At 44.9% G+C, this 23399-nt stretch overlaps 1 protein-coding gene across 6 annotated transcripts in view; it reads left to right on the plus strand.

Moving 5' to 3' along the window:
* LOC139263931 (poly(rC)-binding protein 3) overlaps positions 1-23399 on the plus strand; it is a 266887-nt gene that overhangs the window by 156425 nt on the left and 87063 nt on the right. For all 6 annotated transcript variants that reach the window (XM_070880015.1, XM_070880017.1, XM_070880014.1 and 3 more), the window contains exon 3: positions 3037-3168. In XM_070880015.1, the coding sequence (XP_070736116.1) occupies positions 3091-3168 (78 nt within the window). In that variant the 5' untranslated portion in view covers positions 3037-3090. The remainder of the gene's footprint in view (positions 1-3036; positions 3169-23399) is intronic.

Consider the following 23399-nt stretch of genomic DNA (forward strand, 5'->3'; position numbering starts at 1 on the left):
CAGCGGAACCGTTGGTTCAGCAGCCTGGTGGTCTGCTTGGTGATGTTCCTGCTGGCAGCATGGCTCTCATTATGAGTGCTGGGCAGGGGTTTTGGGGTTACAGCTACTAGGTGCAGAGCGGATAGCACTTTGTCTCTGAGCAGCCACCCTCGGGTTTGCCGAAAGATTGCTGGCACACCGGACTGATGCAGGATGAAAGCATCATGACTGCTGCCAGGATAGCGGGCATTGACCATCAGGAAGCGCTGGGCATGGTGACACACCATCTGCACAGTAAGTGAGTGGTAGCCTTTGCGGTTACGATAGATCTCAGGATTGGTATACGGTGCCCGTTAAGCCATGTGTGTGCAGTCGATGGTGCCCTGCACCATGGGGAAGCCCACTATCCTGACAAAGCAACATGCACACTCCTCCTGCTTCTCTCTGTTCAGAAAGAATACAACGTAGTTCCTTCTCCTGGGGTAGAGCACCTCAGTGATCGCTCGGCTGCCACGATGAGATGTTAGTTATGTGTCCTGCTGCAGACTGGAAGGATCTGCTGGCGAAGAAATTGATGGCCACTGGGAGAGCCGTGGTCGCCAAGTCAGTACTACATTATAGTACAATTTTACAGTATAGAACTCAGAAAGACATTCAGTTTTCCAGTGAAAAGCATTGCCATTTAAGCTATCAAATAAAAGCTAATTGCGCTTGGAATTTCTCTCTTTATGTTTTCATTTCTTCACTTATATGCGATAGTTATGTGTAAAATGAAAGCCCATAAAATACCTGAGTATAGTGGTTCAATTTAATCAAAAAACATTCAACTGTGTTTTTGTTTTAAAAGAAAAGTTTCAATAAAATAGCATTACAGAGTATCCATAAAAAGATGTAATCATAGCTACGCCATCTTTAACCGTATTTAAGACTGCCATAACTATAGTTACATAATCCTGGTATTTCTTTTTCGAATAGTATAAAGTTATGTGGTGATAGCTGCTATTGTGTTTTGCACTTAAGCTGTTATACAAAAACTCAAAATTGAAACCATTAGTAATCCCTGGTAAAACTTGAGAATCTTTGAGGTGTAGTCCTGCTTTACTTTTGTGGAGTGTAGTCTATCTTTAGTAAAATTGCTTATCATCTATATTGATTAAATAACATGATGGTCTGCTTCTAAAAATTAAGTGTTAATGAAACCAATAATCGCATAAGAGTTAGGACCCAGTGTCGTCCATCTCAACACACTTCATGTATAATTTGAATAAGGAAATAATTTGCACTGCAGCTACTCAGAATGATTACATTTTTCAGCTTTAAAAATTTATTGGGCTTATGCAAAGTCTATATTGGCTTGTGTACCCAAGATATTTATTACTTCTCGTCATTAAGATCAGATGGATGTGGGAAACAAAGTGGGTGCTAATGATACTTGTGTTGTGAATGTTTCCTACATAAATAAGTGGGCAAGTCTGTACTTCAAGTTGAAATAAACAATGCCATCCATAATGCAATAAGGTATATAAATTCTGTCGTTATCTTTCCATTTTTATCCTTTACATCACAAGTAAGTGCTGTTTATTTCAATTGAAGTTGCAGCCGGGAGTATTTATTTTAAAAGGGCAGCTTCTTCCCTACATTAAAACTGGCATAACAGCTTAAGCCTCAGGTCAGGCCGACATTTGGCTCAGTCTGGTATAGATTTGTGCCTCTTTACTCTCTGTTTTCTGGATTACATAAGGTCCTGATTATTCTACATGTCATCAAGAATAAAGTAATTTTGTGAAAGGATGTCAAGGGGAGGGCACGGAAATAATCCTGGGGCACATATACGTCTCCGCGAGCAGCTAAACACATGGCTGCATTAAGCATTGTATTGAATGGAACAAGCCCCAGAAATGTAATTAAATTGCACTGCTGTTGTATAAGGGCACATGGTGTTTGGATCTAGGGTACATAATGCCTGTATTCTAGTTTCAACAGAATGAAAGATGCAGTTGTTGAAATTGTTATTAATACTTGACTAAGGAAACATATGTACTGTGCAGTAAGTATGTGCTAAAATGTGCTAAAGGATGTTTCTGTACTCATTAGAGAATTACATCAAAGACTCATGCTTTCCATTAGCCCTTTGTAACAGAAATGGAAGGGCAGTCCTTGGGATGTTTTATCTTAGACTCGCAGGAATTCACAAAGCACGTCTGTTCAGCCAGCTTGACAAAACTGATCCAGCCACCAAGGATAGTTTCTGCCATAATGAAAATGCTTCTTTACTAATGGTAACGAACTAAAGCATTATATTATCAACCATGGCAGAAACTTTGATTATTTTATTTTTTTTGGAGGGGGGGGTTCCAGTTTTTTTTTGATTTCGAAACCCCATCTTTAGCAACACATAATTTCTGTTTTTCTGAGCCTAATATAATGAATATTTTGTTTTGGTGAAATAATGTGATTTTTAGCATTATATAGTTTACAGACAGCCAAGCATCAGACTTGAAAACACAAAGATGTATTGTTGGTGTTTTAACATTGGAATTAATGTTGATGTTTGAATGGAATCTCATTACATTACACCCACATGCATACCAATTGAACAATGAAAATGTTCGAAATGCTTTTTTCATGTCTCAGTAATGCATATTATGAGAAAATAGAATCCGATTTATTTGTTCACTTTGTATCATCAGGGAAAAGTAGCACAAATATGAGAAATGTATTCATTCTGTATCACAAAACTGGAAAAAAACTATACTGAAAAAGAAACTCTTTCTGTTTACTTTGAGTAAATGCAAAAAAAATTTAGGACTCCGGATTTTCCACAGTGAGATTGTTGACAAATTCCTATGTAGGTTTCTTCTGAACTGTGTTTCTGTGTTTATTTCAATACTACCACAAGATTGCAAGCATAACAGTTTTTCTTCAATCAAAAGGTGCATGCAGTGTAGGGATGTTTTTTACTAACTTACTTAAATTTAAAAAAATAATTACAAATACTGCAGCAGAAGTAATCCTTGAAATGAGATGTTGACCACTGAAATGTCTTTCTTTCTGCAGGGTTTCAGTATTTCTGTGTGAAAACAGAGTGCCTCCAAGTGTTGAAACGTCAGAATGAGTAAATCTGACTCCAAAGTGACTGAAGGGGGACTCAATGTCACTCTTACGATCCGCCTACTTATGCATGGAAAGGTACAGTGCCATCAAGAACAAATAGCTACATAAGGTTGCCTTTGAGAACGCAAGTTATTGGTTATTGACTTTGAAATAATTAAGCCTATGATCCTAGCAACGAGACATTGCCTACCTAAGGCTATCTATTTAAAACTGTCTGGTTCCAGTTGCTGAAAATTTGATTAGGGAAAATTGCACTTTGTTTACTTAACATGAGTCTAATTTTATGCATAATGTAGTGCAGTAAGTTTCTCACCAGAGGTTAATCATGATGGTCAAGGAGTTTATCCAGTAAGTAGTTGAGTCATGTAGACCACGAAGATCCAGGTTTGTTCCCTGATCGAAGCTAGCACAACAGTTGGGGCGCTGCTCGTGCCTCAGCACCCTGTGTTAGGAAGGAGAAAATCAGTCAAGGTTCTTTCTCCTGATGGGAATTACATTGGCTGTCTGGCATCATTCCTTTTTCCGTTGAATTTTTATATATGGCTACTAGTGCCTCATGTCAGTAGTCTCATTTTTTTTCTTTCTTCCACTGTTATTTTTTAATATCCTCACAGGAGAAGATCTCCTTTAGAAAACCCTTTGTACAGATGGTCTGGGTCTCTTTTAACTTCATGCTGCTCTGTGTGGAGGTATTGTTACCGGCCAAGCCATGTCATTTCTTTTCCTCTCATTCCCCCAAAGTGATGTGTTCCATGACACAATATTCTATCTAGCAATACAGGAGACAGCCAACATAATTTGCTCTCAACTATAGAAAGCAAGTTCAAATGATATGCATCTCAAGGACTTGAACCCATAACCACCTTATTTTGAAGTAGTGGCTCACAAAATGTTCAGAAATGCTGTTTTTGTTTTGTTGCCTCTTCTCCATCAGTTACTAAATCAAAGCTCAGTATAGAAATAGGAGGGTAGAGCAGTTGAGTGCATGGCTGGAGAAATGGTGCAGGAGGGAGGGCTTCAGATTCCTGGGGCATTGGGACCTGTTCTGGGGCAGGTGGGACCTGTACAGGCCCGGACGGGTTGCACCTCAACAGAGCCGGGACCAATGTCTTCGCGGATGGGTTTCCTGGTGCTGTTGGGGAGGATTTAAACTAAGTTGACAGGGGGATGGGCACCAGGATGTAGCATTAGAAAGGAGAAACAAAAGCACAGAGGATTGGTAGAGACAGATAGCACTAAACCAAGAAATAATAAGGTATTAGATGAGGTCAGACTAAGAGAGAACACATGATGGTCTAAGATCAGTTTACAGTGTTTGTAGGTGAATGCACAGAGCCTAGTAAACAAGGTTGGTAAGCTGAAGGCTCAAATACCCACATGGGAAAATGATGTCATGGCAATAACGGGGCAGGATTGGGTATTAAATATTCCTGGATTTTGGGTGTTCAGGAAAGATAGGGAAGGGAAGATAGGAGGTGGTGTGGCAGTATTGGTTGAGGAGAATGTGACAGTGCTGGAGAGAGAGGATGTCCTAGAGGGGTCAAGGACAGAATCTATATGGCTATAGTTAAGAAATAATAGAGGTGCCATTACACTACTAGGAGTATTCTTTAGGCCACCAACTAGTGGGATAAATATGGAGGAGCAAATTTGCAGATAAATTACAGAGAGATATAAGAACTATAGGGTAGTGATAATTATCCTAATATAGATTGGGATAATAATAGTGTAAAAGGCAGAGAGGGGGAAGAATTTCTGAAGTGTGTTCAGAAGAACTTTCTTGTACAGTATGTTTACTACCCAATGAGGAAGGAGGCATTGCTGGATCTGGTTCTGGAGAATGAGATAGGTCAAGTGGAGCAAGGGTCAATAGGTGAACAGACAGGGAACAGTGATCATAAGCTTTAGATTAGCTATGGAAAAGGACAGGGAGCAATCTAGAGTAAAAGTAATTAATTGGAGGAAGGCACATTTCAGTGGAATGAGATCGGATCTGGCCCAGGTAAATTGGAATCAAAGATTGGCAGGCAAAACTGTCGTGGAACAATGGGCTGCCTTTAAAGAGGAAATAGTTTGGGTACAGTCAAGGTATATTCCCACTAGGGGGAAAGGTAGGGCAACTAAAGTCAGTGTGCCCTGGATCACAAAAGAGATAGAGAGTAAGATGAAGAAGAAAATGAGCACGTATCACAGCTGTTAGGTCGTGAATATATCTGAGAATCAGCCTAAATGTAGAAAGTTCAGGGGAGAAGTGAAAAAGAAAATAAGAGGGGCAAGGAGAGGGTATGAAAATAGAATGGCAACCAATATAAAAGGTAATCCTTCTATATGCATATAAATAGTAAACGGGTAGTAAGAGGAGGGACGGGGCCAATTAGGGACCAAAAAGGAGACCTACGCATGGAGGCAGAGGGTATGGCTAAGGTGCTAAATGAGTACTTTGATTCTGTCTTCACCAAGGAAGAAGATGCTGCCAAAGACATAGTGAAGGAGAAGGTAGAGGAGATACTGGATGGGATAAAAATTAATAAAGATGAGTATTAGGAAGGATTGCTGTACTCAAAAGTAAATAAGTCACCAGGGCCGGATGGGATACATCCTCGGACACTGAGAGAAGTGAAGGAAGACATCGTGGAGGTACTAGCCATAATCTTCCAATCCTCCCTAGCAATGGAGGTGGTGCCAGAGGACTGGAGAATTGCAAATGTTACATTCCTGTTCAAAAATGGTGTAAAGATAAACCCAGCAACTATAGGCCAGTCAGTTCAACCTCGGTAGTGGGGAACCTTTTAGAAATGATAATCAGGGACGAAATTAACAATCACTTAGACAAGTATGGATTAATTAAGGAAAGCCATATGGATTTGTTAAAGGCAAATCGTGTTTGTCATGTATTCAACCAACATTGTAACCCATGTATAAACTGACCGAAGTTGTACACCGTGAGAACACTGACCACTAGGTGGGAGACACTCCTAACCTGGACCTTCAGGTATAAAAGGGGAAGCTCCACCCACCTTCATCACTTGAGTGCTAAGGAATAAAGGACAGGTCACAGACTGACCTTCTCTCAAGCATGGGCCTTGTGTGCATTTATACTGTGTAGTAAGGACGTATCAATGGCGACAAGAAACTGGGATTTAAACCATGCGAGCATGGTACTATCAGAACAGACGAGAGGTACTGTGTTAAGGAATGGTTGGGACAGAGATTCAACATTGTTAAAGCAGCACACAGTTCTCCAGGCAGACAAGGGCAGTCAGGCATGACCCAACATGTAGTCGAACCCAGAGGGGGAGTTCGACAGAGACAATGGCAAGCTGCACAGCGATTCACGCCATTGCAAGGGACAATGCGGCCAGTAATGGGGCCATCAACACCTGTTAATGGTGCACTCAAGGACAATAACAGGGGCAGTCAGGGACGATCGACTGGCAAGGGACCTTTTGTTTCAAACCGCAATTCATGCTGGAGGCGTGGAGGCATACATTCAGCCGGAGTTTGCAGAGATGAGCAAAATACCTGCAGAAATTGCAGAAATGGACACTGGGGGAAATCGCTGGAAGCTGAAGTTCAGCGAGTTCATGTGGAGCACGTATACAGTTCATACACCAGGATGCCACCGATAATGATGAAAGTGCTCCTCAATGGCATCCCAGTATCAATGGAGTTAGACACGGGTGCCAGCCAGTCCCTGATGGGTATCAAACAGTTCGAAAAGTTGTGGGCATCCAAGGCCAGGAGGCCAAAATTATCGCCGATTGATGCACAGCTATGGACTTACACAAAGCAGATCATTCCGGTGCTAGGCAGCGCCACGGTAGTCGTGACCCACAAAGATTCGGAGAACAGGTTGCCACTCTGGATTGTCCCAGGGGATGGTCCCGCACTACTGGGGAGGAGTTGCTGTCATGAACTGGAAATGGGGCGATGTCAATGCAATTTCCTCTATGGAGCGAGTATCATGCTCACAGGTCCTGGACAAATTTGACTAATTATTTCAACCCGGCATTGGCACTTTCATGGGGGCCAAGGTAGTGATTCACATAAACCCGGACGCCAGACCAGTATACCACAAGGCCAGAGCGGTGCCGTACGTGATGCGGGAAAAGATAGAAGGCGAATTGGACTGCCTGTTGAGGGAAGGCATCATCTCGCCAGTCGAATTCAGTGACTGGGCGAGCCCAATTGTGCCGGTGCTCAAGGCGGATGGGTCGGTCAGGATATGTGGTAATTACAAGGCCACCATCAATCGGGTGTCACTCCAAGACCAATACCCGCTACCGAGAGCGGAGGACCTCTTTGCGACGCTATCCGGTGGCAAACTTTTTTCAAAATTGGACCTGACCTCAGCTTACATGACCCAGGAGCTGGCGAGTGAGTCGAAGAAGCTGACCACCATCACGACACACAAGGGGTTGTTTGAGTACAACAGATGTCCGTTCGGGATTCGCTCGGCCGCCGCAATCTTCCAACGAAATATGGAAAGCCTCCTCAAGTCGATTCCAGGGACGGTGGTTTTTCAGGACGACATCCTCATTACGGGTTACGATACTGAAGAACACCTCCACAACCTGGAGGAGGTGCTACGCAGACTGGACCGGGTAGTTCTGCGACTGAAAAAGGCGAAGTATGTCTTTCTAGCTCCAGAGGTAGAATTCCTGGGGATGAGGGTAGCAGCAGACGGGATCAGCCCTACTGCATCCAAGACGGAAGCGATCCAGAGAGCACCCAGACCAGGTAACACGATGGAGCTGCGTTCGTTCCTGGGGCTCCTGAACTATTTTGGGAACTTTCTTCCCAAATTGAGCACGCTGCTAGAGCCGCTACACATGCTCCTACGCAAAGATCGCGAATGGGTCTGGGGGGACAGCCAGGAAAGGGATTTTTATAGAGCACGCAATTTGTTATGTTCCAACAATCTGTTAACGCTATATGACCCATGTAAGAAACTTGTGTTAACGTGCGATGCGTCGTCCTATGGTGTCGGGTGTGTGTTGCAGCATGTCAATGCCAAGGGTCAGTTACAGCCGGTAGCTTATGCCTCCAGGAGTCTGTCCCAGGCAGAAAGGGGCTACGGGATGGTAGAAAAGGAGGCGCTCGCATGTGTATATGCGGTAAAGAAAATGTACCAGTACCTGTTTGGCAGGAAATTTGAGCTGGAGACAGATCACAAACCCCTAACGTCCCTTTTGGCCGACAACAAGGCCATAAATGCAAACGCATCGGCCCGCATACAGAGGTGGGCATTCATGTTAGCTGCCTATGACTACACAATTCGGCACAGACCGGGCACCGAAAACTACGCCGATGCACTCAGCAGGCTCCCACTAGCCACCACTGAGGGGGCTACCGAGCATGGTGCTGAGATGGTCATGGCTGTTGAAGCTTTCGGAAGAGAAGGCTCAACCGTGACAGCCCGTCAGAATTAAAGTCTGGACAAATAGAGGCCCGCTATTGTCTCTAGTCAAGAAATGTGTCCTGAATGGGAACTGGGAAGCCACGTACAGGGCATGCCCTGAGAAATTTAAACCATTTCACAGGCGCAAGGATGAACTCTCGATTCAGGCCGATTGCTTCCTGTGGGGAAACCGCGTAGTCATGCCCCAGATGGGCAGAGAGGTGTTCATCAGAGAACTCTACAATGGGCACCTGGGCATTGTCACGATGAAGGCAATTGCCAGGTCACATGTTTGGTGGCCAGGGATAGACGCAGATCTGGAACTTTGTGTTCGCAGGTGCAACACGTGTGCCCAGCTGGGCCATGCGCCCAGGGAAGCCCCCCTTAGCACCTAGCCATGGCCCGCCAAGCCTTGGTCACACATCCATGTGGACTAAGCAGGTCCTTTCATGGGGAAAATGTTTTTGGTTGTAATAGACGCCTACTCCAAAAGGATCGAGTGTGACATTTTAAATTCAAGCACATCCTCTGCTACGGTCGAAAGTCTACGGGCAATGTTCGCCGCCCACGGTCTACCGGACATCTTGGTCAGTGACAATGGCCCGTGCTTCACAAGCACTGAATTCCAGGACTTCATGGCAGGCAATGGAATTAACCATGTTAGAACGGCACCGTTCAAGCCGGCCTCAAACGGCCAGGCAGAACGAGCAGTGCAGATAATCAAACAGGGGATGCTCAGATTCCAAGTGGGTTCCCTACAAACCCGCTTATCACGCCTCCTGTTGGCCTATAGATCCCGACTACACTCACTCACAGGGGTTCCACCCGCAGAGCTACTAATGAAAAGGACGCTCAAAACCCGATTATCCCTTATACACCCCACCATGAAAGAAATTGTCGAGAGCAGGCGCCAGTCACAATATCACTACCATGACAGGAATGCGAGGGCGCGATGTATTGATGTAAATGATCCTGTTTTTGTCCTCAACTATGCTGCAGGGCCCAAATGGCTCGCAGGCACTGTGGTTGCCAAAGAGGGAAATAGGATTCTGGTAGTTAAACTTACCAATGGACAAATGTGCCGCAAACATGTGGATCAAACAAAAAGGAGATTCAGCAACCCCATAGAAGAAGCAGAGGAAGAACACGATATAGAGTTCACTCCACCACAGGTGACCGAACACCGGAACCAAAGGGAGGAGAGCCCAGTCACTGTGGGCAGTCCGGACAGGCCTGAGGCACTGCAAACAGCAGACACTCAGGCCAGCGCCCAACAACCGGAGCCCCAACTCAGGCGCTCTACAAGGGAGCGTAAACCACCAGAGAGACTCAACCTGTGATCCCAGTAAGACTTTGGGGGGGGAGGTGATGTCATGTATTCAACCAGCATTGTAACCCATGTATAAACTGACCTAAGTTGTACACCGTGAGAACACTGACCACTCGGTGAGTGACACTCCTAACCTGGACCTTCAGGTATAAAAGGGGAAGCTCCACCCACCTTCATCACTTGAGTGCTAAGGAATAAAGGACAGGTCACAGACTGACCTTCTCTCAAGCATGGGCCTCGTGTGCATTTATACTGTGTAGTAAGGACGTATCAGTGTTTAAATGTGTTTTTTGATGAGGTAAACATAGAAACATAGAAAATAGGTGCAGAGTAGGCCATTTGGCCCTTCGAGCCTGCACCATCATTCGATAAGATCATGGCTGATCATTCCCTCAGTACCCCTTTCCCGCTTTCTCTCCATACCCCTTGATCCCTTTAGCCATAAGGGCCATATCTAACTCCCTCTTAAATATATCCAATGAACTGGCATCAACAACTCTCTGCGGTAGGGAATTCCACAGGTTAACAACACTCTGAGTGAAGAAGTTTCTCCTCATCTCAGTCCTAAATGGCCTACCCCTCATCCTAAGACTGTGTCCCCTGGTTCTGGACTTCCCCAACATCGGGAACAATCTACCCGCATCTAACTTGTCCCATCCCATCAGAATCTCTTATGTTTCTATGAGATCCCCTCTCATCCTTCTAAAATCCAATGTATAAAGGCCCAGTTGATCCATTCTCTCCTCATATGTCAGTCCGGCCATCCCGAGAATGAGTCTGGTGAACCTTCGCTGCTCTCCCTCAATAGCAAGAACATCCTTCCTCAGATTAGGAAACCAAAATTGAACTCAATATTCCAGGTGAGACCTCACCAAGGCCCTGTACAACTGCAGTACTCCCTGCTCCTATACTCAAATCCCCTAGCTATGAAGGCCAACATACTATTTGCCTTCTTTACCGCCTGCTGTACCTGTATGCCAACTTTCAATGACTGATGAACCATGACACCCAGGTCTCATTGCACCTCCCCTTTTCCTAATCTGCCACCATTCAGATAATATTTGCGTTTTTGCCCCCAAAGTGGATAACCTCACATTTATCCACATTATACTGCATCTGCCATGCATTTGCCCACTCACCTAACCTGTCTAAGTCACCCTGCAGCCTCTTAGTGTACCCCTCACAGCTCACACCGCCACTCAGTTTAGTGTCATCTGCAAACTTGGAGATATTACACTCAATTCCTTCATCCAAATCATTGATGTATATTGTAAACAGCTGGGGTCTCAGCACTGAGCCCTGCGGCACTCCACTAGTCACTGCCTGCCATTCTGAAAAGGACCTGTTTATCCCGACTCTCTGCTTCCTAACAGAGCGTTGATGAGGCCAATGGGTTTGGCATGGTGTACATGGATTTCCAAAAGGCATTCAACAAAGTGCCACATAATAGGCTTGCCCGCAAAGTTGAAGCCCATGGAATAAAAGGGACGGTGGCAGCATGGATACAAAATTGGCTAAGGTAAAATTCATCAGCTGGGCCCTGAGTTTGGAGGCATTGCACACCTCTTTTAGGGTGCTAGGCTGGCTGATCAAGTGAAAATCCCGAGCTAAACAGCCGGTTTCAGAGCGACATATGAGAGGCCTCAGGGGAAAACAAATCTGAAAAAAACCCACCAAAAACATTCCCAATAAGTAATCCACGCCACCACAACATAACTCACCCCAAAAATCACACTGACCTCAGGTCGACATTACTTACCTCATGCAGCCGCTACAGTTTGGAATACCAGCTTCCACAGGCGTTCCCACCAGTGCACTCTACGGATGCTACGGGTCAGGTGCGATTCAAATATTGAGCCGGTGTTGCAACCAGGGGTGTTGCACACCAGCTCGCCACATCCGGGTGGTAACGCTCTGCGCCCCCTTGAAACCGGCAACTGGAATGTCCCAGCGGGGCACTGGAAGCTGGCCGCCCAACTGGAAGTGCTTACTGCTGCAATTGCTGCCCCTCCGGGGCACTAACGGGGGCGGCAAAAGACCGAAAATCCAGCCCAGAAGGTTAGATTGTCTTTGATTATGGAAAAACAGATGTTCGTGTTTCGTGCTGTAAATTATTCACATAAACTGTGAGATTTTCTGGAGGAAAGAATGATGAGGATTTCCCAGGCAAATCTGAAAATTTGGATCATAAAAATATGCAATTTGGACAGAGCTCTCTTTGAAAAGATTCCCTTTGTATAAGGCAGAGCTTCCATTTTAGTGTATGCATGGCTAAAATACTCGAACTGGAGTCCCACAGCCAGACTCACTCAGTGCACAATTTCAGGCTGATAATGCTGGATGTCAGATGCGCTGAAGCATATTGGTTGCCCATTCCCAGTATTGTTGGGCATGGAGACCTGAGGCCTCTAGTGCAGTATACCCCAATGTGGCTATGAGTGCAAAGGGGTCCAGTAGCCTCTGCACAAGCTGTGTGCTAGGCGTATTCGGGCCCTGACTTTCATGCTGCCCCATAATGCAACTGGTGTACCCGAGGTGCATTCCAACCACACTGTGTCTGTTGGGAGCAGCTGCTGAAGAAGAGGCTGTATTACAAGGACCAAAAAGATTTCCAGCCACCCTTTCCCCCAACATCAATGTTTTGTACCCACCATCCCAGGCCTGGTGCTTTGCACCCATTGCCAGAAAATCATTCTGCATACAGCAGGCAGGTAGTAGCCCTTCAATGGCTTCTGATGACTGACATTCCGGGCCTATATATCCTGGAGCGTGAGAAGGAATGCACCCGCAGGGCTAGAAAATGATAGAACTAAGCTGACCTTGTCTTATGCAGAGAGCTTAGATCATTTGTGCACTGGTGCATGCAGCACTGGCAGGTTTGACCATGCCGATAGCTGAGTAAGGCTTAAATCAAATAACAAAAACAGAAGTCATAAAGTACTGGATTTAATATGAGGTAATATCTGCTGGCAGCCCACTTGCTACAGGTCCTCCACCAATCTGTCCTCACCACACAGCACTGCCCCTAGTCATCAAGATCCACGGCGCGGCCCTGGACAACGTGGACCATTTCCCGGGAGCCTTTTATCAACAAGAACAGATATTGACGACCAGATTCAATACCGCCTCCAGTGCGCCAGTGCAGCCTTCGGCCGCTTGAGGAAAAGAGTGTTTTGAAGACCAGGCCCTCAAATCTTCCACCAAGCTCATGGTCTACAGGGCTGTAGTAATACCCGCCCTCCTGTATGGCTCAGAGATATGGACCATGTACAGTAGACACCTCAAGTCGCTGGAGAAATACCACCAACGATGTCTCCGCGAGATCCTACAAATCCTCTGGGAGGGCAGACGCACCAACGTCAGCGTCCTCGACCAGGCCAACATCCCCAGCATTGAAGCACTGACCACACTTGATCAGCTCCGTTGGGCAGGCCACATTGTCCACATGCCAGACACGAGACTCCCAAAGCAAGTGCTCTACTCAGAACTCCTTCACAGCAAATGAGCCAAAGGTGGGTAGAGGAAACATTACAAGGACACCCTCAAAACCTCCTTGATGAAGGGCAACATCCCCACAGACACCTGGGAGACCCTGGCCAAAGACCGTCCTATGTGGAGGAAGTGCATCTGGGAGGGCGCTGAGCACCTCAAGTCTCATCGCCGAGAGCATGCAGAAATCACCCATCCCTTCCTTCAACAATTATCTGTCCCACCTGTGGTTCTCGTATTGGATTGTTCAGCCACCTAAGGACTCATTTTCAGAGTGGAAGCAAGTCTTCCTCGATTCTGAGGGACTGCCTATAATGATAACTTGCTACAAAGTTAAACAGCATTGTATGTGATGATAGTTTTACCACCTGTATTGATAAAGACTGAACTGGGAACCAGAAAATAAGAAAAGGCTAATGATTTGGAGATTGCATTCTTATTTACCTATCAAGCTATACTCTAGGCTATCTATTAAACTCTATCAGGATAACCTACAAGAGAAATACCACTTGTTCAAAATTAGCTTCTCCAGGCTGCAATCATTAACTGTTTTTAAGCTGCTTTTAGATTACATTTCGTGCCACACTACTGTTGCCAGCTTTCACTGCACAGGTCTCGTACAGCCAACATAACACCATCAAATAAACTTGCTGGGTTTGCTAAAGCTGGCAGCCATGAACTCCCAGTCAGGAGTGGGAGCAATAAACACAATATACAAACAACTTTATATTGCTGTTTATTTACCTTGGAATCTGAGAAACAGATCCTTGTGTTTACGCTACTGAATCCATCCCCCTTATCCCAGTGGCAGAAGTGGAGACTAGCTGTGCAGTGGAGCCTGCTGAACCAGGTCCAAATTGGTATTTTGTTGAATGTGATATTTATTTGGGCCTGCACTGAATGGGAATATATTACTGTGTCCTAATTGTTATATATGTGGACTTGTATTTACTCGGTACAGCCACCAGAGGGCTCATCCCCTGGAGTCCCAAGGGATCCCATAATCCCTTGGGAGCACAGGTATATAAGGAGGCTTCACAGGTTGGAGAGGCACTCTGGAGACCTGCAATAAAAGACTGTCACACTTTACTTTGAGCTCACAGTGTTCAGTCTGACTATTTCTCCATACACAACATTAATGACCTGTTTTCGCTTGTCATTGCTGCTCTTTGTTTTCAAACTTAATAATGAAAAGGATACCAGGTTGGATCCAAGAATGCTGATGCTGTAAACACCAATGCCCACATGACCTGATCTCACTGGATGACACAAGGTTAGCTTATTTGCATAAGTTCAAGAGCCAAATTTAGTCATGTGAATGCAGGCACACCGAATCCAACCTAAACAAGCAGCTGTATAAAAGCAGCTCATGGCTCTGGGTTTAAGACAGAGGAGGAGGAATTCACATTGTTTGCGCCAACGGGGCGCAAACGATTTCTCACCCGGAAGGAGAGGGAATTGTGTGGGAGTTAATGGAGACTCATGCCGTCCCCTTTAACGGAAGGGGAGGGCCCTATGCTTGCACCAGTGCTACGCAGAGAGCTGTGTAAAGCTGGAAAATTTGCACGCTTACCGCCCCGGTACCATCCCTGAGAGGAAGTGGAGCGCCTGAAATTGCACTTCACTTCCTCATGGGGACGGTAACCCCAATTTCGCAGCCGGGCGGGACTTCTGTACCGGGCACAGAATGTCCCACCTCTCCTTGGTTACCACCCCCAAGCGGGGTGATACCGATTTTTGGCCTCCTATTGTCTTTGGAATGGTTGAAATTCCCTGCTGAGATGACCATTGGATGAAAAGTTCTGCAGGCTGTGATCTTGGCAGTTACACCAGATCACATTTGCCTATGCCCTCTTTCACTCTGCTTAACAGCTTCCTCAGATAGGTCAGGTTTTGCTCTCTACACACAGTGGGTTCTCTGGTTTCCTCAAAAGCTCAGAGCACCACTACAAAAGTGCTGGTCCATATGTGTCTGAGTAAGACCACAATTTAATACAATGTACAGTTTTGTGCTCCATACTATAACAATAACAACAACAATTTGTATTTATATAGCACCTTTAATGTAGTAAAACGTCCCAAGGCGCTTCACAAGAATATTATAAGGCAAAAAATTTAACATCAAGCTACATAAGGAGAAATTAGGGCAGATGATCAAAAGCTTGGTCAAAGTTGTAGGTTTTAAGGAGCGTCTGAAAGGAGGAAAGAGAGGTAGAGAGCTTTAGGCAGGGAATTCCAGAGCTTGGGGCCTAGGCAACAGAAGGCACGGCCATCAATGTTTGCGTGATTATAATCAGGAATGCTCAAGCGGGCAGAATTAGAGGAGTGCCGCTATCTCAGGGAGGGGGTGTTGTGGGGCTGGAGGAGGTTGCAGAGATGGGGAGGGACAAGACGATGGAGGGGTTTGAAAACAAGAATGAAAATTTTGAAATCGAGGCATTGCTTAACCGGGAGCCAATGTACGTCAGCGAGCACAGGGGTGATGGGTGAATGGGACTTGGTGCGAGTTAGGACATAGGCAGCTGAGTTTTGAATGATCTCAAGTTTACATGGGGTAGAACATGGTAGACCAGCGAGGAGCGTGTTGGAATAGTCAAGTCTAGAGGTATTAAAGGCATGGATGAGGGCTTCAGTAGCGGATGAGCTGAGTCAAGGGCGGTGACAGACGATGTTTTGGAGGTGGAAATAGGTGCTCTTAGTTATGCTGAGAATATGTGGTCGGAAGCTCATTTCAGGGTCAAATATGACACCATGGTTGCGAACAGTGTGGGTCAGCCTCAGACAGATATTAGAAAGATGGATAGAGTCAGTGGCGAGGGAACAGATTTTGTGGCGAGGACCGAAAACAATAGCTTTGGTCTTCCTAATATTTAATTGGAGAACATTTCTGCTCATCTAGAACTGGATGTTGGATAAACAATCTGACAAATTAGAGAATGTGGGGGGGTCGAGAGAAGTGGTTGTGAGGTAAAGCTGGGTGTTGTCAGCGTACATGTGGAAACTGACTCTGTGTTTTCAGATGATGTCGCCAAGGGACAGCATTTAGATGAGAAATAGGAAGGGGCCAAGGATAGATTCTTGGGAGACACCGGCAGTAACGATGCAGGAGTGGGAAGAGAAGCCATTGCAGGTTATTCTCTGGCTACGATTATATAGATAAGAATGGAACCAGGCGAGTGCAGTCCCACTTAACTGGATGATGCTGGAGAGGCTTTGGAGGAGGACGGTGTGGTTAACCGTGTAAAAGGCTGCAGACAAGTCAAAAAGGGCAAGGAGAGATAGTTAACCTTTGTCACAGTCACAAAGGATGTAATTTACATAAGAATATAAGAAATAGGAACAGGAGTAGGCCATTTGGCCCCTCGAGCCTGCTCTGCCATTCAATAAGAGCATGTCAATCTGACCTTGGTCTCAACTCAAACTTCCTTCCAGATCCCTCTGTACACAGTATTTTGTAATCTCCATTTAAATAATAATTTCCTTTTTTATTTTTCCTACCAAAGTGGATAACCTCACATTTTCCCACATTATACTCCATCTGCCAAATGTTTGCCCACTCACTGAGCCTATCTATATCCCTTTGCAGATTCTTTGTGTCCTCCTCACAACTTGCTTTCCCACCCATCTTTGTATCATCAGCAAATTTGGCTACATTACACTCGGCCCCTTCATCCAAGTCATTAATATAGATTGTAAATAGTTGAGGCCGCAACACTGATCCTTGTGGCACCCCACTATTTACAGTTTGTCAACCTGGAAATAACCCAATTATCCTGACTCTCTATTTTCTGTTAGTTAGCCAATTCTCTATCCATGCGAATATATTATCCCAACCCCATGAGCTTTTATCTTGTACAGTAACCTTTTATGTTATTGAATGCCTTCTGGAAATCCAAATATACTACATCTACTGGATCCCCTTTATCCACCCTGTTCGTTACATCCTCAAAGAACTGGAGCAAATTTGTCAAACATGATTTCTTTTTCATAAAACCATACTGACTCTGCTTGACTGTATTATAATTTTCTAAATGTCCTGCTACTACTTCCTTAATAATGGACTTCAGCATTTTCCCAATGACAGATGTTAGGCTAACTGATCTATAGTTTCCTGCTTTCTGTCACCCTCCTTTCTTAAATAAAGGGCATTACATTTGCGGTTTTACAATCCGCTGGGACTACTCCAGAATCCAGGGAATTTTGGTAGATTACAAGAAAATGCATCCACTATCTCTGCAACCACTTCTTTGAAGAGAGATGTAGGCCTGCAGGTCTAGGGCAATTGTCTACCTTTAGTTCCATTAGTTTGCCTAGTACTTTTTATCTAGTGATAGTGATTGTATTAAATTCCCCCCTCTCTATAGCCCCTTCTTTATCTATTATTGGGATGCTTTTAGTGTCTTCTACCATGAAGACTGATACAAAACATTTGTTCAACGTCTCTGCCATTTCCCTGTTTCCCATTATTAATTTCCCAGGCTCATCCTCTAAGGGACCAATGTTTACTTTAGCTAGTCTCTTCCTTTTTATATACCTGTAGTAGCTCTTGCTGTCTGTTTTTATATTTCTTGCTAGTTTTCTCTCAGAATCTATCTTCTCTCTTTATTTTTTTTTAGATGTCCTTTGCTGGTTTCTAAACATTTCCCAATCCTCTGGCCTACCACTAATCTTCGCAACATAGTATGCCTTTGTTTTCAATGTAATACCATCCTTTACTTTCTAAGTTAGCCACGGATGGTTTATCCTTTTCTTAGAGTCCTTCTTTCTCACTGGAATATATCTTTGCTGAGAGTTATGAAATATCTCCTTAGATGTCTGCCACTGCTTATCTACCGTCTTAGCCAACTCTGCCTTCATACCTTTGTAATTGCCTTTATTTAAATTCAGGACACTAGTTTGAGACCCAACTTTCTTGCCCTCAAACTGAACTTGAAATTCTAGCATGCTATGATTACTCTTTCCTAAAGGATCCTTAACTATGAGATCATTAATTAATCCTGTCTCATTACACATTACCAGATCTAAAATAGTCTGCTCCCTGGTTGGTTCCACAACGTATTACGCTAAGAAACCATCCCAAATACTCTCTATGAACTCTTCCTCAAGGCTATCTTTGCCAATTTGATTTGTCCAATCAATATGAAGATTAAAATCACCCATGGTTATTGAAGTACCTTTCTTACAAGCCTCTATTATTTCTTGATTTATACTCTGTCCTACAGTGTAGTTACTGTTCGGGGGCCTATAGACTATTCTCACCAGTGACTTTTTTCCCTTATTATTTCTTATCTCCAAACAAACTGATTCCACATCTTGTTCCTCTGCGCCAATATCATTTCTCACTACTGCACTGATCTCATCCTTTATTAACAGAGTTATTCCACCTCCTTTTCCTTTCTGCCTATCCTTCCAAAATGTCAAATACCCCTGAATATTCAATTCCCAGCCTTGGCCACCTTGCAACCACACCTCTGTAATGGCCATCGGATCATATCCATTTACTTCTATTTGTGCCGTCCACTCATCTATCTTGTTACGAATGCTGCATGCATTCAGATAAAGAGCTTTTAATTTAGTCTTTCTACCATTTTTCCCTACTCTGACCCCACTTTCTGATGCATTCTTATGTTTATACACTCTGTCCCTTCCTGTCACACTCTGGTTATCATTACCCCTATTGCTACCCTGCACTATTGCCTTCTCCTTTCTCTTTGACTTTTTACATTTCTGTTCACCTGAACCCTCCCCCAACAGCCGCCACCCCTCCCCCTCCCCCCCCCCCCCGCCCCACCCCACTATTTAGTTTAAAGCACTATCTACAGTCTTAGTTATTTGATTCGCCAGCCAGGTTCAAGTGAAGCCCGTCCCAACGGAACAGCTCCCTTTTATCCCAGTACTGGTGCCAGTGCCCCATGAACCAAAACCCATTTCTCCCACACCAATCTTTGAGCCACGCATTCATCTCTCTGATCTTATTTACCCTATGCAAATTTGCTCGTGGCTCAGGTAGTAATTCAGAGATTATTACCTTTGTGGTTCTGCTTTTTAATTTAGTCCCTAGCTACTCATACTCCCTCAGCAGAACCTCGTTCTTGGTCCTACCTATGTCGTTAGTACCCACGTGGACCACGACAACTGGAGCTTTCCCCTCCCACTCCAAGTTCCTCTTCAACCGCGAGGAAATTGCCTTAACCTTGGCACCGGGCCGACAACACAGCTTTCGGGACTCACAATCTCGGCTGCAGAGAACAGTATCTATCCCCATAACTATACTGTCTCCTATAACTATATTTCTTTTTACTCCCCCCCAACTTGAATGGCCCCCTGTACCATGGTGCTGTGGTCAGTTTTCTAATCCTCCCTGCAGTCCCTGCTCTCGTCCACACAGGAAGCAAGAACCTCCTACCTGTTGGACAAGTGCAAGGGCTGAGGTTCCTCCAATGCTACCTTTTGGATCCCCATAACTGCCTTACTTGTAGACACACCCTCCTATCCCTGACCACGCACTAAGGGGTGTGACTACCTGCTGGAACACAGTATCCAGGTAATTTGTGACTTTGTTGAGAGCCGTTTCGGTACTATGGCACAGGCGAAAACCTGATTCGCATTTGGAGTTAGAAACATAGAAACATAGAAAATAGGTGCAGGAGTAGGCCGTTCGGCCTTTCGAGCCTGCACCACCATTCAATAAGATCATGGCTGATCATTCACCCCTGTACCCCTTTTGTGCTTTCTCTCCATACCCCTTGATCGTATGGGCCGTAAGGGCCATATCTAACTCCCTCTTGAATATATCCAATGGACTGACATCAACAACTCTCTGCGGTAGAGAATTCCACAGGTTAACAACTCTCTGAGTGAAGAAGTTTCTCCTCATCTTAGTCTAAATGGCTTACCCCTTCCTTAGATTATGTCCCCTGGTCCTGGACTTCCCCAACATCGGGAACATTCTTCCTGCATCTAATCTGTCCAGTCCCGTCAGAATTTTATATGTTTCTACAAGAACCCCTCTCATCCTTCTAAACTCCAATGAATACAGGCCCAGTCGATCCAGTCTATCCTCATTTGCCAGTCCTGCCATCCCGGGAATCAGTCTGGTGAATCTTCGCTGCACTCCCTCAATAGCAAGAACGTCCTTCCTCAGATTAGGAGACCAAAACTGAACACAGTATTCCAGGTGAGGCCTTACTAAGGCCCTGTACAACTGCAGTAAGACCTCCCTGCTCCTATACTCAAATCCTCTAACTATGAAGGCCATCACACCATTTGCCTTCTTCACTGCCTGCTGTACCTGCATGCTAACTTTCAATGACTGATGTACCATGACACCCAGGTCTCGTTGTACCTCCCCTTTTCTTTATCTGCCGCCATTCAGATAATATTCTGCCTTCGTGTTTTTGCCACCAAAATGGATAACCTCACTTATCCACATTATACTGCATCTGCCACACGTTTGCCCACTCACCTAACCTGTCCAAGTCACCCCGCAGCCTTTTAGCGTCCTCACACCGCCACCCAGCTTAGTGTCATCTGCAATCTTGGAGATATTATACTCAATTCCCTCATCCAAATCACCAATGTATATTGTAAATAGCTGGGGTCCCAGCACTGAGCCCTGCAGCACCCCACAGTCACTGCCTGCCATTCTGAAAAGGACCCGCTTATCCTGACTCTCTGCTTCCTGTCTGCCAACCAGTTCTCTATCCACGTCAGTACACTACCCCCAATACCATGTGCTTTGATTTTGCACACCAATCTCTTGTGTGGGACTTGTCAAAGGCCTTTTGAAAGTCCAAATACACCACATCCACTGGTTCTCCCTTGTCCACTCCACCAGTTATATCCTCAAAATATTCGAGGAGATTTGTCAAGCAGGACTCCCTATCATAAATCCATGCTGACTTGGACCGATCCTGTAACTGCTTTCCAAATGTGCTGCTATTTCATCTTTAATAATTGATTCCAACATTTTCCCCACTACTGATGTCAGGTTAACCAGTCTATAAATACCCGTTTTCTCTCTCCCTCCTTTCTTACATTAGCTACCCTCCAGTCCATAGGAACTGATCCAGACTCGATAGACTGTTGGAAAATGATCACGAATGCATCCACTATTGTTAGGGTTATTTCCTTAAGTACTCTGGGATGCAGACTATCAGGCCCTGGGGATTTATCAGCCTTCAATCCCATCAATTTCCCTAGCATAATTTCCCGTCTAATGAGGATTTCCTTCAGTTCCTCCTTCCACTAGACCCTCGGTCCCTTAGTATTTCCGGAAGGTTAATCGTGTCTTCCTTCGTAAAGACAGAACGAAAGTATTTGTTTAACTGGTCCGCCATTTCTTTGTTCCCCATTATAAATTCACTTGAATCTGACTGCAAGGGACCTACGTTTGTTTTCACTAATCTTTTTCTCTTCACATATCTATAGAAGCTTTTACAATCAGTTTTTATGTTGCCAGCAAGCTTCCTCTCGTACTTTATTTTCTCCCTCCTAATTAATCCCTTTGTCCACCTCTACTGTATTACAAAGTTCTCCCAGTCCTCAGGTTGGTGCTTTTTCTGGCCAATTTATATGGCTCTTCCTTGGATTTAACACTATCCTTAATTTCCCTTGTTAGCCACGGTTGAGCCACCTTCCCAGTTTTATTTTTACTCCAGACAGGGATGTACAATTGTTGAAGTTTATCCATGTGATCTTTAAATGTTTGCCATTTCCTATCCATCATCAAACCCTTTAAGTATCACTCGCCAGTCTATTCTCACTAATTCACGTCTCATTCCATTGAAGTTACCTTTCCTTAAGTCTCTGAATTAACTATGTCACTTTCCATCTTAATAAAGAATTATATCATATTATGGTCGCTCTTCCCCAAGGGGCCTCGCACAACAAGATTTAAATTAGTCCTTTCTCATTACCCATCACCCAGTCCAGGATGGCCAGTCCTCCAGTTGGTTCCTCGACATATTGGTCTAGGAAACCATCCCGAATACACTCCAGGAAATCCTCCTCCACCGCATTGCTACCAGTTTGGTTAGCCGAATCAATATGTAGATTAAAGTAATTAAAGAGTTGCGGGAAAGATGGGCACAGATTTGGGAGGTGACAACCCGTTCAAGGACTTTGGAGAGGAAAGGGAGGTTGGAGATGGGTCGGTAGTTTGCAAGGATGGAGGGGTCAAGGATTGTTTTTTTGAGGAGAGGGGTGATGACGGCAGATTTGATGGGGAGGGGGACAGTACCTGAGGAGACCGTTAACGATGTCAGCTAACATAGGAGCCAGAAAAGGAAATTGAATGGTCAGCAGTTTAGTGGGAATAGGATCGAGGGAGAAAGAAGTGGGTTTAATGGACAAGATGAGTTTGGAGAGTTCATGAAGGGAGATCGGAAAGAAACTGGAGAAAATTGTGAGTTCAGGGCTAGGGCAGAGGGGAACCTTAGAGGAAGCTTGGCTCGGTGGGCTAGAGGAATTAACATCTTGCATCTGGCTCGGAGCACTTTCCCACCTCAGGACCATCCTCTCTTGTATCCGTCCAAGCAACGGTTCTGCTGTCATCCACCCCACAAATGAAGCAGCGCCTGAGGAGATCCTCGGCCAGGTGGCTTGGAGTCAGGAGGGGAAGGGGAAGGGGTAGAGATGGGGAGGAGAAACGGGATGGGGGTTGAACGAAAGTGAGGTGCATGGCCGCAGGTGTTGTCTGGGGCATATTTTTAGGTTGCTGCTGCTATTTTGGTGGGAGTGTCGGGGCAAGGGGCGAGGGGGCTACCTTGTTGGTTTGCATTTGTGTTCTGTTTTGCGAGAAATGGGGACCATTGTAATGATGTAAATGTGATGAATTTGTTGTTGGCTGGGACGGGGGTGGGTGGGGTGTTTTTACAGATATACTTATGATTTCAGACAAATGGTTGGATTAAATGTTTTTTTATTCAACATGACCTTGTTACGCATTGGCTCAGATAGCTGCACCATTACACACTGGTGATTCCTTAACATGAAAGGGTATAATTACACTTAACTTGAATCAACTTAAACTTTAACTGTCACCAAGGTGATGCACACCATTGATGTATGACCTGCACATCCAGC

This window comes from Pristiophorus japonicus, chromosome 5, assembly GCF_044704955.1.
Source record: "Pristiophorus japonicus isolate sPriJap1 chromosome 5, sPriJap1.hap1, whole genome shotgun sequence".
Classification (NCBI taxonomy): Eukaryota; Metazoa; Chordata; class Chondrichthyes; family Pristiophoridae; genus Pristiophorus; species Pristiophorus japonicus.